We start from the raw sequence: 14,655 nt of genomic DNA, 5'->3' as shown, positions 1-14,655 counted from the left end.
TCACCAACAGAATAGCCAAACAGATCCCAGAGTCGTCAGCCATCAAAACAAGAAATGAATATTGGGTGTAAGATGACTTTTTATTGGTCAGCTTCTGATTTTGCTACATGACTAATTCTGGTGCTAAAGCTTGGTAGATATGGCAGTTTGTATGTTTTTGATGTTTATTGAGCTCAGTTTGGACTGTAGTGAGTATCTGCGTTTCTGGTGCATTCTCTTAAAGTCTTCGGAGATCTCCAGAACAGTTTTATTCTTTGTCTCAGGCACGTGGAACCACACAAAAACACCAGAGAAGAAGCAGAACACAAAAAATACGAGGAAGCAAAAATAATCCAAATGTTCCTGCAATGTAGAAAAACATTAGTTAAAAAAAAGGTGCAAATAGGCATGTTTTCAAAAGTGTACCTTATATATTGTGGTTTATGTCATCTTACACTTATACTGACACCTAGTGGTGTGGGTGTATGTAAAAGCACCCTTCTGTTTTCAGTTTCAGATTCCACTGATGAAATGCAATGTTCACATTAAGCCATAATAAATTTAGGCTATTCTTCAAGTGAAAGTGTTGGGTAATAAGAAGTAACCAAATAAAGTTGAGTAGTGTTAAACTGGTCATGTTATCTAAAAATGGCAGCCTTCGTAAGGAGACCCACTCCATGTAAAAAAATGGACACATGGAGTGTACTAATATGAGTGGAGTCTTCATCTCATGTGAGATTACATTTGAAAAATGTTTAAAATTATGTACAATTTTTGCATGTGTAAATTCTAAGCTAAAAATGGGTCATAAAATGATTGAGGCAGACCATCTCACCACTATGAGAGGAAACAACATGCCCACTAGGAAGAGTCCAACCCAGTTGAGGATGCAAGCCACCATGAACGCTGGAGGTTTATAAGACTGAGTGAAAATCTCACCAGGAAGTGGTGCGGTCACCCCGGCTGTGGAAGAGAGAATTCACTGGAGTATTTTTTGAGCAATAGAGCCACAAACACGAGTCTAAGATGCACTCTGAACGTCAGAAAAGTGTGTGGATGTACCTGGCCCGCTAGAGAAGAAGAAAATGTAGGTGAAGATGAGGACCATGCTGCAATATGGCATCCAGGATACAGAGTCCTATAAGAGAACCAGACATATCCAATCTCATGAATAGTTTCATGTAATATAAACAGTACCTTGTTTGTCATACAGTTTTTCTTTGATGTGTACCGCATTTGTTAATTCACCTGATTTGTCTTTAAGGAATAATCCACTTAAAATTGTTGTTCAAAACCCTTATGACATTCTTTCTTCAATGAAATCCCAAATATGTGGATATATGTATAAGGTTTTCTGTGAATACAGTTCAATTGTGTCTGTTCCTCACACAGAACAATCATTTGATCACAGAAGACATGGAATAAAGCTTACATCTGAACTACATTTATTGTACTTTTATGATACGTTTTAGTCATTTTAAAGATTGATAGCTCCAGTCCCCATTCACTTTTAATACATTTAAAAGAGCAACCTGAAATATGGTGGTTATCTGTGAATAACAGCCTTACATTTCAGCCTGTTCCTCACAAAATAGATGTCCTTTCCTTGTACTTTTATAACTTTATTTTGTCATTTTTAAAGCTTGACATCTGCGGTCCCCATTCACTTCCATTATACAAAATTATCAACTTGACATTTGAGAGCTGTGGTGATTTTTTTTGTGTGAATAACTTAAATTTAGCCCATTCCTCAAAAAAATAAAAAATAAATAAATTAAAAGACATAAATTCAAATTAAAACAATAAAGTCCAGTCCCTTTCATTATATGAAAAACAGCAACCTGAGATTTGAAAAGCTGCGGTGAAGATTTTCATTGAATAATGACTTAAATTTCAGTCTGTTCCTCACATAAATCTGTAATATGAGTTATATGAACTACTTATACAGTACTTTCATGATGCTTTTTGTCCTTTTTGACATTATTTTTAGCGATTATATGAAAAGAGCAGCTGGATATTCTACAAACATCTCTTTCACATATGGCTTTGGAATGAGATTAAGTAAATGCTGGCTCGTTTAATTTTTTTGGTGAACTATTCCTTTAAATGTAGCCTCACAATCACTACTTATCTTGTTAACAACTGAATTATTAGCCATATACACAAACTATCATTTGTATTCTCATTCAAAAATTGACCACACAATGTATATTTGGACTATTGCATAATTTAAAAAAAATAAGCAAACCTGTAGGTAAAGAGTGAGTGTGAGCAGGGCAAGCGAGGCCGCCATGCAGAGGTAACCCCTAAAGAGAAGCACTCTCTTCCCTGTACTCTCAATGATCAGCACCTGGGTAAAAATAGCACAGTAAACAACCACACAAAACCAACAGAAGCTTCCTTTAAACCAGGTCACATCATGTTTTGAGGTTGAGGTGGTAAAGAGGGGCTCACGCAGGCAATGGAGGTGGAGACTTCACACAGGCCTGTCCCCAAAGCGGCATAGCGCAGGCTCTCCTTGGCAATGCCGGCAGCTTGAAACACATCAAACGAATAGAGATAGACCTGCAAAGACATCAATCACAGGCCATATGAACACCAATACCTTTTATTCTATTATTCATCTTTGAAACTGAATGATGAAAATAATTACGGTGGCTTTCTTAAAAAAGAAGAATGGGGGGAAAGACAATTTTGGTAATGTGTTTTCTGTGCTGTGTGAAGTCAATTTCCTGAGCAGATCGTGGCATGTAGCTGTGCGTTTTGATAAAATAAGCATTCGCGATTCCATTATTTTTTGATTGAGCAGGTGCGGGCGGCTACGTGTCTTTTCTGTGACTCACAGCATTGATGCCGCAGAGCTGCAGAGTGACGAACGTGACGAGGATGGTGACGAGCTGCCAGCGGACGTTGTGGTCGAGGAAGAGGTCCATGAGCCCCTGGATCTTCACTCCTTTCAGGGTGGTGTGTTCAGCCAACATCTCCTCCATCTCTGGTCCAGGGTCCATTTTAGCCCCCCACAGCCTGCGCAGAGCTGGGCCATAACAAACATCGTCAAACAACATGACAGAATACAGACTGTAAAATTTAAGAGAACATGATGCGTTGCGATACAAATACCGGTTTTACACAATTGGGCTTGAGAAACTCCAGTTTTCATTATTTACGTTTTCATCCAAAGTTGCGAATTTAACTTTAAATTGTAATATCAAATATAAAACATTTGCAAATAAAGCACCGTTTTTCACTTTGCTCAAGCATTTGCTCAGAACGACCAAAACAACATGTTCAGATTCTGTGCAATGAGATCGGTCCGCTGGTTAGTCCAGCTATGCCGTCCCATTGCAAAGTATCATGACTTTTTTTGATGCGCATCAAGGAATTTATTTTAAAAAGTTTATCCGACTTTTAATTCATAATTCATAGAATTTATGCACATCCTGATGTTTCCATCCAGCGCTTTTTTAAGCGATTTCCCAAAACGCGGATAGAAATAGGTGGATGGAAACATAGCTAGTGTCACATGATCCTTCAGAAATCATTCTAATATGCTGCTCTAGAAACATTTATTATTATTAATGTTGAAAACAGTTTTTGTTGCCTAGTTAACATGCTTGTGGAAACCCTGATATACTATTGAGAAGTTTGCGGTAAGTAAGATTAAAGAAAAATAAATTAATACTTTGATAAAAAGTGACAGTTACGAAATGTATGATGTTACAAAATATCAGTACATAAAATATACAATATTAGTTTAAATGTTTATCAAATATATGCTGTTTTCTATTTTCTATTCATCAAAGAATCCTGAAAATATTGTGGTTTCCACAAAAATATATAAAAACACTTTTTTCAAAACTGATAATAATAAGAACCACTATTAATAATTGAACAATGATAATAATAACAACAGTAAATGAGCAGCAAATAGGCATAATAAAATTATTTCTGAAGGATCATGTAACATTGAAGACTGGAGTAATGATGCTGAAAATAAATTACATTTTTAAATATATTCAAACAGAAAACAGTTATTTTAAATTGTAATAATATTATACAATATTACTATTTTTTTACTGTATTTTATAGAATTGGTGACAACAGAGACTTAATTCAAAGACGTTAAAAATGTAACATTTAACCAGTGATGTATGTGTAAAAGTCAAAGGAGTCTGTGGTTCTGACCCGTCTCACAGCCGTGTTTGTCTGCCTTCTCAAGCAGGAGGTACCGCGGGGACTCTGGGAGAAAGGGCAGAGTTAGCATCTGCAGGAGACCAGCCGCCCCACTGAAGGCCAGCAGCCAGATCCAGCGCTCCTCAGTGCCCAACACCTCGCTGACACACACACACACACACACACACGCAAAACCAGAGCTCAAATCTTTAAAATGTGTGATGAAGACGTGTTCATTTGATTAACACGCGGACAGTGAAAGTAACTGAAAATGCTATGGGAATGAACCTACTGTTAAAGACCCACCTAATCCCAAGCAGCTGACCGAAGAACTTCCCCAATGAGACAAAAGAGGCCACAGAAACACCAACCATCCCACGCAGCCTCTTGGGGGCGCACTCCAATATATACATGGTGTGTACAGTCAAACTCACACCTGCACAGACATCACTCAAGTAGTTTATACAGAAACACAGCACATCACAAAACAGACAATACATGTACAGATTTTTCCAACAGACCAGCGTTGAGGCCGTATAGGACGCGTGCCACCATGATCATCTCAAACGAGAGGGCGGTTTTACTCAACAACATCAGGACAGCTCCACAGATTGCCACCACATTGTTCAAAAGCAGAGTTCTCTTCCTGTGAAGGGTTAAAAACGCACACTGTGCAAATAGCAAAAATGCAATGGTTACCAAAATCTTTTTTGTCGTCATTTTCATGTCATTTCAAATCCAAATCCTTTAACACCATGCCAACTTCTATGGCTATGTTCATGGCGAGTGCCAGGTTTAGTTATTAAAAGATAAAACTAAATAAGAACTCAAAGGGGTAGAATTATTACTGTCCAGCAAAATGTTTAATGTTTATGATTTTTTTTCTTTCTACACACACACAAAGAGATATTTGGCAGGATGTTCATGCTCTTTACCATTTAATAGAAGTGAATGATGAGCAGGGGATGTTAAGGCTACAAAACCCTATAAATGAAGTCTATATGCACCATGTTTCAAGTTTTTCGAAGCCATACATGAACAATATAGTGCACAAGTCATTATGGTGCATTTATTCATTTTTGGAGCTGTTCATCTCCTGGTCACTCTTCATTGTATGGAAAAGAGCAGCATGGATATTCTCCTAAACATTTTTTTCCCCTGTGGAAGTATAATAAATGTATTCATGTTTGTAACAACATAAGGTTGACTAATGGCACTTTTCCATTACCAGTATCAGCTCAACTTGGCTCGGCTCGCTTTTCGCTCCTTTCCATTACAGATAGTACCTCCACAATAGTACCTGGTTGTCATAGCGACGCCTCAGGAACTAAGTGACACACACCCGCTACCCACACACACACAGGACAATGGAGGAAATCGAGTGTATGCTGTTTTTGATCCTCGGGATGTGCCCATTTCTCACAGCTAAAAGACAAACGTTGTTTCAGGAGAGGCTGAGGGCAGCAAAACGAAACACTGCTGAAAAAATAGCTCCGTCTGGCGCGTGCAATGATGACACGGTGAATAGTGACGATTCTCTCTGACCAATCAGCAGTCTGCAGTGTTTTCACGTCACATTTTAGTATTGCCTCAGCCCGCTTAGAACCTCACCGGAGGTGATCTGAAAAAAAGTACCCGAAAGCAGGTAGAGGTACAACTTTTACACAGTGGATAACCAAACAAAGATGAGTCGAGTCAAGCTGGTACTGTGTAGTGGAAAAGCGCCAATAATGATGATAAATTTTCTGTCCCTTTAAGAAATATTAAAACGAGCCAGAGTGTTTACATTTGAAATGTTTTGCTCTGCCAGCTGGGTTAAAGGAACAGAACATAACCTGAAGAGGCTTAATCTAGGATAGACTGGCTTAAAGAAATATCTGTGGCTTTATGTTAGCATTATTTCAGGACAATTTTGGAACTAAAAGTCCATGTTGCTCATTTAATTTCTCCCATTTGGTCATTTATTCACATGCTAAGAATGTTTGATACAAAAGTTGCTTCTTAAAATATAGAATAAAGAGCTGTGGAGGGATCCATGTTAGGATCCTGAAAATCAACCTAGTTTACACTAGTGTTCAAAAGGTTTTTTGTTAGTTAAAGAAATGAATAACTTATTCAGCAAGGATGCATTAAATTGATCATAAGTGACAGTAAAGACATTTATGTTTTTAAAGATTTCTATTTCTATTTCACCCTCCCTTCCCTGGGCTGTGTGTTTTGGACTTTCTAAGCATTAAAGAATCCTGGAAAAAAATGATAATGGTTTCCACAAATATATTACACACACGCTTAAACCCATTAACTTTCATTGTATGGACAAAATACTAAAATATCTTATATTTTAAGGTGACCTATCCCCAGTAAGTAACTTCATTCAGCATCAGACGATGACCTGACTGCACTTCCAGTACCTTCCATACACGCCAGCCAGATGTCCAGCATACAGGGTTCCGGCCAGTCCTCCGATGCAGTATATGGACACAATGAAGGACCAGATGAGCGACAACTCCCACGGCTCAAGAGAGTGGCCATAACGCTGCTGGCATGTGCTGTTCACCAGCTCTTTAATAAACTTGCAATGTAAGCACAAGCCTCAGTTGATTATGCCATTCGTTTCATTTTATTGAACTCATAAGCTCTGATATGTATTGATTCTCTTTGGGAATGTCCCATCTCAAGACAGCAGCAGAAATGCATGTGATTAATACGGATTCCCTCCAACCCCCCCAATTTGCAGCTCAAGAGGCAGTAAATCACCCTAAGATACTTATAACCAAACAAGCAGATACTTACAAGTGATGGCGAGTTCAGGACAGAGATATGAAAGCCATACTGAAAGGTCCCTCCTATTCCTGCTATGAAAATGGCTGCAACGAGCACTGGACTTCTTGCCTGCAAAAAATGAAACATTTTTGTGAAAACTGGACAACCAAACCATCATATAATTTAACAGTTAGCATACCAGTTGCCTTAAAGCATCCGTCATTGTATGTGCAAGGCAGCGCACTCTACATGTAGTCTTGATGTCTTTCTAAGCCAATGACGATGACAAAGCAAGAACAAAAAAAATGTCTAACTTACTGTTGATGTGTAACTTTTCATGCTTGGTTGAGTTTTGGTTAGAAAACGGAGTAAAGTTGACGACTCAGACTCATCTTCACACGTCCCTTGGGTACTGTTAACTGAAGCCACTTCTTTTGTCTCAAAAACTAATACTAAAAAGTCAATACAGCAATCTCGCAGTTTTTTGAAATGACACTGACATTTGAGATGAGGTTACCAATAATGCAATTTTATTTGAGCTCCAATATTGTTCCACTTTACACCAATATAAATAATACAATACAACAGCAATCAATTTATAATTTCATCATCACAGATAAAGTGACCCATCTACATCATCAACTGTGTAAGTGTGTATCCACAAAGCCAATTTGTAGGTTGGCCACAGAACGCAAATTCGCCATGTGGTGCTCCTGAGAATTTCTAATGGGTTTTCAGAACGAGATTTATGAGTAAATTAAGTCTGTTGTTGACATTGATTGAAGAGAAGTTTGTTTAGCAAAATAATGAGTTTTTGCACAGCAACAAATTACACATAGTTATACCTCAAATGTGAATTCATGAATTATTACAAAATTGAGCACACAACGGTTTTAGCATTTGATGTTTGACTGTGTACTGTATGATTTATGTTGTAGAACAAAATGTGAAAGTTTCTTCAGGCAATAAAATAACGTATTTTACACATAAATCCATCTCTTCAGGTTTAAGGCCTACACATGTAATTAATGTACATAAGGATGATTTGACAAATAATTTGGATACCAAAGTTCATTCCAAGGCAAACAGCTCTCAAACAAACATATCCTTTAGTGCACAGTGCCTGTGGGCGTCCATGACCCTTATAGCAAGATGAAGCGTGTGAGACCACCGCCTCGGACCTCCTTCAGACGCTGGCAGTGGCGTAACATGTTCAACATGCCCACAAACCGTTTGTCCACCTTCAGCTGGGTGAACTCTCTGATGTCTTGCTCCACGATGAAAAACTGACCTTTGGGACACAAAAATATTTGATGGATTACCTCTTTCAGCCTATTAGAGCTTATTACTCCAGACCAGGATAAATGACCTTAGTTATTGCAGAATTATACCAGTTCATGCTCCCGTGGCATTAATAGTTTTTTGGAGCAAACGGTTGACTCTCAATTCTTGATATGACAAGACTGTTAATACATGACGGACTGCAGAGCTAAATGAGGTCAGCCATTGACCTGTGGCTCCAGAACAGACAGATAAAACTGTGATACCCTTGGTGTCCTTTGTCTCTTGGTCTTTAAAGCGCTGGTGGAGCGTGCGGGACACGTTGTTCAGGGTTTTGACAGACTGATGGAGGATCTTATATTTTGACGTCACAGTTGTGTTGATGCTTTGCACCGCCGCGTTCAGCTGGTCGTACGTCACACGGCCTTTCATGTACCTGTAACGGCACAAGTGAAGTTGAAGAAACTTCATTAAATTGCATGTGAATTTTAGCAAACATTTGAAAGATGCTGAATCAAAACAGAAACCTCATAAAAAAATAAAAAAAACTGTTCTTTGGGATACTTGACTCTGATTGGTCAATCGTGGCATGCTTGTTCCAAAACCTAGTGAACTCTCTTCCTTCCTTACATACCTTTTTACATAATGTAGGCTGTGTCTACATTATCCGGATACATTTGAAAATTGCATTTTCGTTTCAAAGTGCTCTCCCTCCACACTAGAAAGTTTATCATCCTGAAACCTAAGAAGACACTTAAATCATCTTACTGCGAATGCGTAAAACATAATAAAAGATCACTCACATGATACAGAGACATGTGCATTCAGGAAGTACTCAATCGCCACTCCACGTATGGTCTAAAACGCAATTGCTTAAAGGGATAGTTCACCCAAAAATGAAAATTCTGTCATTAATTACTCACACTTCAATCTGCTGATCATATATAGCGATCATGTCTTTTTAGAAAACTTGGAACTAAACCGCTCAAACTCTATATGAACTTTTTGAAGCATCGAAGTGGTAGTTGCGTAGCGGTCTATGGAGGGATCGAAACATCCTTCACAACATCAGGATCCCGCCTACTATGATGTCTAGTTCTAGGCTCTAGGCTCACTGGGTTTTGGAACACAGCTATTGTTTACTGTTCTTTACTATTATCTGCTCACAGAGTTTGTTTAGACAGTTGTGGAAGGACTCACGGTGGTATGCTGTCAAACTCTGGGACGGTAATGAACTCCATCTCTTTGATCTGGTTGCGCTGAGGTTTCCTGGGCGGCCCCTGTTCCTGAGGGGCGGGGGGCGCATCTGTCTGCCTGCTCTGAACTGCCACCTGTCCTCCACTGAAGACAAAAAAAGACAAACTCATCAGTTTCAGAGAAGCTGGCTGAGGCTTTATGTTGTTGAGATTTTTGTGGGGTTTCCTAATGATGAACCGAACTGAATAAGGCACCATCCCACAGAGGGATAGTTAGGAAATAGAGAGATATAAAAAAAAACAGGAAATACCCTTGCGGAGCTGCTTGTTGGCCTCTTTTGGGCATATGCGGAGGGGTGTTGTCCTTGAGGTGATGGGCATCCTGTTCGTCCTCCTGGAAAAACCCTTCTAGATCCTATTGGCAAGATAATTAAAAGATTCCGAAAAGAGAACAAAAGTAAAAATGTAGCTTTGAACATATGCACTTTTGAAATCTGAAAAAAAAAGGTCCAATTGATTCACAAAGACCTAATTTCCCCCCATCACTAAATGTTACAATTACAGAGAATATCTGCAAAATAAAATAAATATTAATGAAAATATTACACCTTCAAATGCTTCAGCAAGTCTCTCTGCTGGCTCACATATCTCTCAAAGCGATCAAGAAGCTCATTGATGGCAGCAACTTCTTGCTCGATTTTGAGAAGAGTTCCCCGTTTGTCTGGATCTTTTGCTAAAGAAAATTCACACGAGATATACCGTAACGAATCATAGCACCAACAAGGAATACCCTTTAAAAATGACAAAATATAAGTTAAGTTACGAGCTCCTTCATTATTCCAGATTAACGGGAAGAGATGCACCGAAAATGTTGGCACCCGAAATATTCGGCTGAAACCGCTAAATAAATTAATTTTGGAGGGCCTAAATAGTGACATTTAATTAGCTCTCATCCACTGGCTTGTTTTGACTGGTAAACATGTCAGCAGTGTGGACACACTTCACCAATAACAGAAATGATGCTAGTATAGTAATATGCAAAAAAATGTTGGGCTAAAATATTTTAGAGGCGGCTCATTGCGAAAAAACGTTACTATGACTGGTTTAGTTTATCACATTTGAACACGACACTCTGAACAGCATAGCAAATTATCCAGTTATCCCAATTTAAAGGGATAGTTCACCCAAAAATTCTGTCATAATTTACTCACCTTCAAGTTGTTCCAAACCTGTATGAGTTTCTTTCTCACAAAAGCAGATATTTTAAAGAATGTTGGTAACCAGACAGTTATCTTCAATGGATTTTTTTTTCCTCCTATGGAATTCAATGGGGTCCATCAACTGTTTGATTACCAACATTCTTTAAAATATCTAGCCTATATTTGTGTTCAACAGAAGAAAGAAATCTTTGAGGGTGAGTAAATGATGACAATTTTCATTTTTGGGTGAATTATCCTAGTTTTTAACCTAAATGAAGAAAAAAAAAGTGTGAAAAAAAACAAGATTTCATTGCATCACTAGTAACAGGTACAATAAATTCAGCTTACCAACAGCTCGAAGCTCCAGCAGTCTTTTGATCATGGAAATTTTGTTGTTAATATGTTGTGTTACTTCTTCAAGCTCACAGTGATTCATTTCTTTAAAAGGGAGATAAAAATATTAGAGTTCAACAAGAGCATCTATTCAAAGACAGACCATGCAGACCAAAGACAGGACTGTACCTAGCAACCGCCTAACAACACCCTAAGAGCAAGACAGATGCTCGTTGCAACGGCCCACCAACCACACATTAGCAACATCCACCACTCTAAACACCAATAAACCAGCAAACGCACACTCAGAGCACATTATCAAACCGCTTAGCATCAACCCTGCAGAATTACAAGGCATGTAACAAAATTCAAATTATATTTATTTGATTTTAAGCATTTCGCGCGATGAACGCTACAGCCACATGACGACGACAACAACAACAACAACAACAACAACAACAACAACAAATAATAATAATAATCTAGTGACTGACAGACCGCACTGCACACATAAAACACCGTTTAACGGTACTTCTTCAGTCAAAATGATTTGTTACAGACATAAATCATTGTCCACAAACACTTCTTCATCAGTGTAAATATAAAAAAGCAGAAACGACAATGGACAGTCCCGTTCTCAATCTAAAGACACAGTTGTGGATAAATCACCAACTTCACCAGTTAGGAAAGAAAATACAAACAAAACTAATGAGATTTACCTGTCCTATGGATTTTATGGGGTTGAGTAGTATATTTCTGAAAGGGGACGTGATGAAGTCAGATCGCGCCAACTTTTAAACACACACGCATGCGCAGAAGACACTTTGTGATTCGTCCACGCACTTTCGTCAGAGAGAAACTCTTCAGCACAAATTAATAATAACGTAATAAATTGTACTTTCTGATAAGACCATTCTAAATGTTATGTTATTTGAATTATTTTTATTGTATTTTTGCTAAGACTGGCTATATCTCGATTTAATGTGTAATTATTAAGTCTTTCTCTGATTTTGTTAATGCTGTGCATATTAATCTATTTATGCTCGGGTTTTCACTGAACGTCAACAACTAAAGATAAGAAAAAAAATAAGATTTAGCTTTAGCAGCGCTGATTCTTGATACAAGCATCTTTTCAGAGATCTTAATATGTTTTCCAGAATTCACCTGAGTAGGCAATTAAGGCATGGCATTATTTATTTATTTTTGATGATGGTTGACTCATAATGGTTGTAAAAACACATTTTGTGTCTGCATCTTAAAATATTTTCAAAAGAAGGTTTTTGCAGCTATGACATAGATAGAATAATAATTTCCCCAAAGAGCTTTTCAGTAAACAGTTCTTAAACAGTTCTGAGTGTGAAGAATATTCCTTTAATATAAAGAACTTTTTGTGTGATGAAAAAGTTCCATTGATGTTAAAGATTGTTTATGGTACCATAAATGCAAATAAAGCAAATTTTAAATATGCAAATAAAGCATATTTTTGAGAGTATAGCCTAGGTGAATTACGGTAGGCTACTATATGAGTGACTTAAAACTTTTTTTCACGAATCAGTGTTTGGAAGCCTTGAACCCGCTTGAACCGCAAGGTTCAAAATTCAGAATTCAACGAATGCAGTGCAACAACAACAATAATAAGTAAATTATTATTATTATTATTATTATTAATAGTCGCAGTAGTAGGATAAGGCAGTGCCTTAGCCTAGCACTAAATGCGGCTATTATTAGTAGTAGGTCTATTATTAATAATATTAATTTAAGTATTATTGTTGTTGCTTCTGCTGCATTCGTGGAATTCTGAATTTTGCACACATAATTGAAAGCAATTTGTTTGTGGATAGTATATGGCGTTATTTTTTAGTCAAAAGTTATGAGCGTGTAAGACATGCTCACGAGCACATTATGTTATTTCACACGCGCAAAAATGAACCTTCAGCTGGCATGATAAAAGTACTCGCGCACAAATTCAACAACCGAGAGGTGTACCGTGTACGGGTAGCTGCGAGCGAGCGCCTGGCATACTCTCATAGGTTAACTCTGCTTGTACAGTGGAATCCTGCTCGCGCGCAGCGGGCTTCTGCTCGCGGAGTGCTGTTTTGCTCGCGCAGTGGATTCCTGCTCGCTCAGCTGATTTCTGCTCCCTCGAGTCTACATGACTTTTGACAATTTGGGGGCGGAAACCAAGGAGGGCACTGACCCTCTTATGATTGGTCACTTTCATCGTAATCGCAACCACAGGGACATCTTTGTACCTTGATTGACAGCTCTCATTACAGGAAGTCAGAGTCAAAGGATCTGACGGAGTTTTTTTTTTTTGTTGTTGTTTTTTTTAAATGAATTTAAACTGTATATAAAATCCTTAAAAACTTTGAAAGGTCCTAAAGCACAAAAAATATATGATACCCTAAAACACTTCCCAACTAAGATAGATGGATGAACAAAGACTGAATTCTCCCCTTATGTCATGTTATATTATAATTCCTTACCGTTTATTTATTAAAATATTTATTTTGCTTACAAATATCCTTATTTTTGTACTAAGACTACATTTATATTCTTGTTATATTAAGAGCTGCTCCCTCTGACTATATTGTCCTTGTATCCTATTCTAAAGAAAAGGAAGTTATGCAGCCATGTTTGTCTGTAAATCTTGATATTTCAATAAAATAAAAAAAACTCCGTCAGATCCTTTGACTCTGACTTCCTGTAATGAGAGCTGTCAATCAAGGTACAAAGATGTCCCTGTGGTTGCGATTACGATGAAAGTGACCAATCATAAGAGGGTCAGTGCCCTCCTTGGTTTCCGCCCCCAAATTGTCAAAAGTCATGTAGACTCGAGGGAGCAGAAATCAGCTGAGCGAGCAGGAATCCACTGCGCGAGCAAAACAGCACTCCGCGAGCAGAAGCCCGCTGCGCGCGAGCAGGATTCCACTGTACAAGCAGAGTTAACCTATGAGAGTATGCCAGGCGCTCGCTCGCAGCTACCTGTACACCTCTCGGTTGTTGAATTTGTGCGCGAGTACTTTTATCATGCCAGCTGAAGGTTCATTTTTGCGCGTGTGAAATAACATAATGTGCTCGTGAGCATGTCTTACACGCTCATAACTTTTGACTAAAAAATAACGCCATCATAGTAGCCTAAAACATATCTGCAACATTTATCACGTTCACGGATAATTGTGCGTGCATTTATTAATCAATACTGACAACAAAACTAGCACAAAATTATGTGTAATTGCTAAATAAGTTAATTGGCATTAATATGCAACGTTTTAGAAAAGTATAAATTAGTAGAATATCCAGTGTTATGAAAACAGTAGGTCAACATAACTACAATGCTATCTTTAATTCCCGGTCTTATTCTGCCCTCTAGTGGCATTTCGAAACAAACCTTAACATAACGGACAGTGTTATTTACTAACAGACCAAACACAGTAAATAATCATACTAATAAAGTATGTGTACAACAAAATCTGATGAGCTCAGAATATAAAATCAACGCGTTTAATTACACGTTAAGCAAATTGCCGAATACACTCAAATGAGATCGACTCAGACGTCAATAAATGGACAAGCAAATTATAATCACTAATACAAAATAAAACAAATGTAGGCTATTTTATACACAAAAATGTCTCTATTTGTACAAATTGCTGCACATTCTTTGAATTCTGAATTTTGCACACATAATTGAAAGCAATTTGTTTGTGGATAGCCTAAAACATATCTTC

General features: G+C 37.9%; 2 protein-coding genes across 2 annotated transcripts; both read right to left on the bottom strand.

Moving 5' to 3' along the window:
• Positions 1-61: 61 nt before the first annotated feature.
• LOC143750119 (solute carrier family 2, facilitated glucose transporter member 11-like) lies at positions 62-7,292 on the bottom strand. Its single transcript, XM_077242980.1, has 12 exons — positions 7,115-7,292; positions 6,946-7,044; positions 6,564-6,724; positions 4,674-4,798; positions 4,459-4,588; positions 4,165-4,313; positions 2,823-3,013; positions 2,434-2,544; positions 2,228-2,329; positions 1,042-1,117; positions 815-942; positions 62-342 (listed from the first exon to the last, which is right to left on the bottom strand). The coding sequence occupies exons 1-12, from the start codon at positions 7,136-7,138 to the stop codon at positions 124-126; spliced, it is 1,515 nt and encodes a 504-aa protein (XP_077099095.1). The 5' UTR covers positions 7,139-7,292; the 3' UTR covers positions 62-123.
• Positions 7,293-7,423: 131 nt separating this feature from the next.
• On the bottom strand, positions 7,424-11,752 carry ska1 (spindle and kinetochore associated complex subunit 1). Its single transcript, XM_077242981.1, has 7 exons — positions 11,644-11,752; positions 10,940-11,029; positions 10,001-10,125; positions 9,704-9,807; positions 9,397-9,537; positions 8,463-8,632; positions 7,424-8,206 (listed from the first exon to the last, which is right to left on the bottom strand). The coding sequence occupies exons 2-7, from the start codon at positions 11,025-11,027 to the stop codon at positions 8,058-8,060; spliced, it is 777 nt and encodes a 258-aa protein (XP_077099096.1). The 5' UTR covers positions 11,028-11,029; positions 11,644-11,752; the 3' UTR covers positions 7,424-8,057.
• Positions 11,753-14,655: the final 2,903 nt, after the last annotated feature.

Source organism: Siphateles boraxobius, unplaced genomic scaffold (genome assembly GCF_051911475.1).
Source record: "Siphateles boraxobius isolate OS27281-9 unplaced genomic scaffold, OSU_SipBor_1 25, whole genome shotgun sequence".
Lineage (NCBI taxonomy): Eukaryota > Metazoa > Chordata > Actinopteri > Cypriniformes > Leuciscidae > Siphateles > Siphateles boraxobius.
This window is presented reverse-complemented; position numbering and strand designations above follow the sequence as displayed.

What these genes read in the sequence shown, in the direction of transcription:
- LOC143750119 (XM_077242980.1), bottom strand. Translation starts at nt 7,138, where the DNA reads ATGACGGATGCTTTAAGGCAACTG. An exon ending in TCCTGAACTCGCCATCACTT is followed by an intron (nt 6,725 to 6,945) that starts GTAAGTATCTGC and finishes TTACATTGCAAG; the next exon opens with TTTATTAAAGAGCTGGTGAA. An exon ending in CACTCACTCTTTACCTACAG is followed by an intron (nt 1,118 to 2,227) that starts GTTTGCTTATTT and finishes GTTCTCTTATAG; the next exon opens with GACTCTGTATCCTGGATGCC.
- ska1 (XM_077242981.1), bottom strand. Translation starts at nt 11,027, where the DNA reads ATGAATCACTGTGAGCTTGAAGAAGTAACACAACATATTAACAACAAA. An exon ending in GCTGGAGCTTCGAGCTGTTG is followed by an intron (nt 10,126 to 10,939) that starts GTAAGCTGAATT and finishes AATTTTCTTTAG; the next exon opens with CAAAAGATCCAGACAAACGG. An exon ending in AGAGACAAAGGACACCAAGG is followed by an intron (nt 8,207 to 8,462) that starts GTATCACAGTTT and finishes TGTGTCCCAAAG; the next exon opens with GTCAGTTTTTCATCGTGGAG.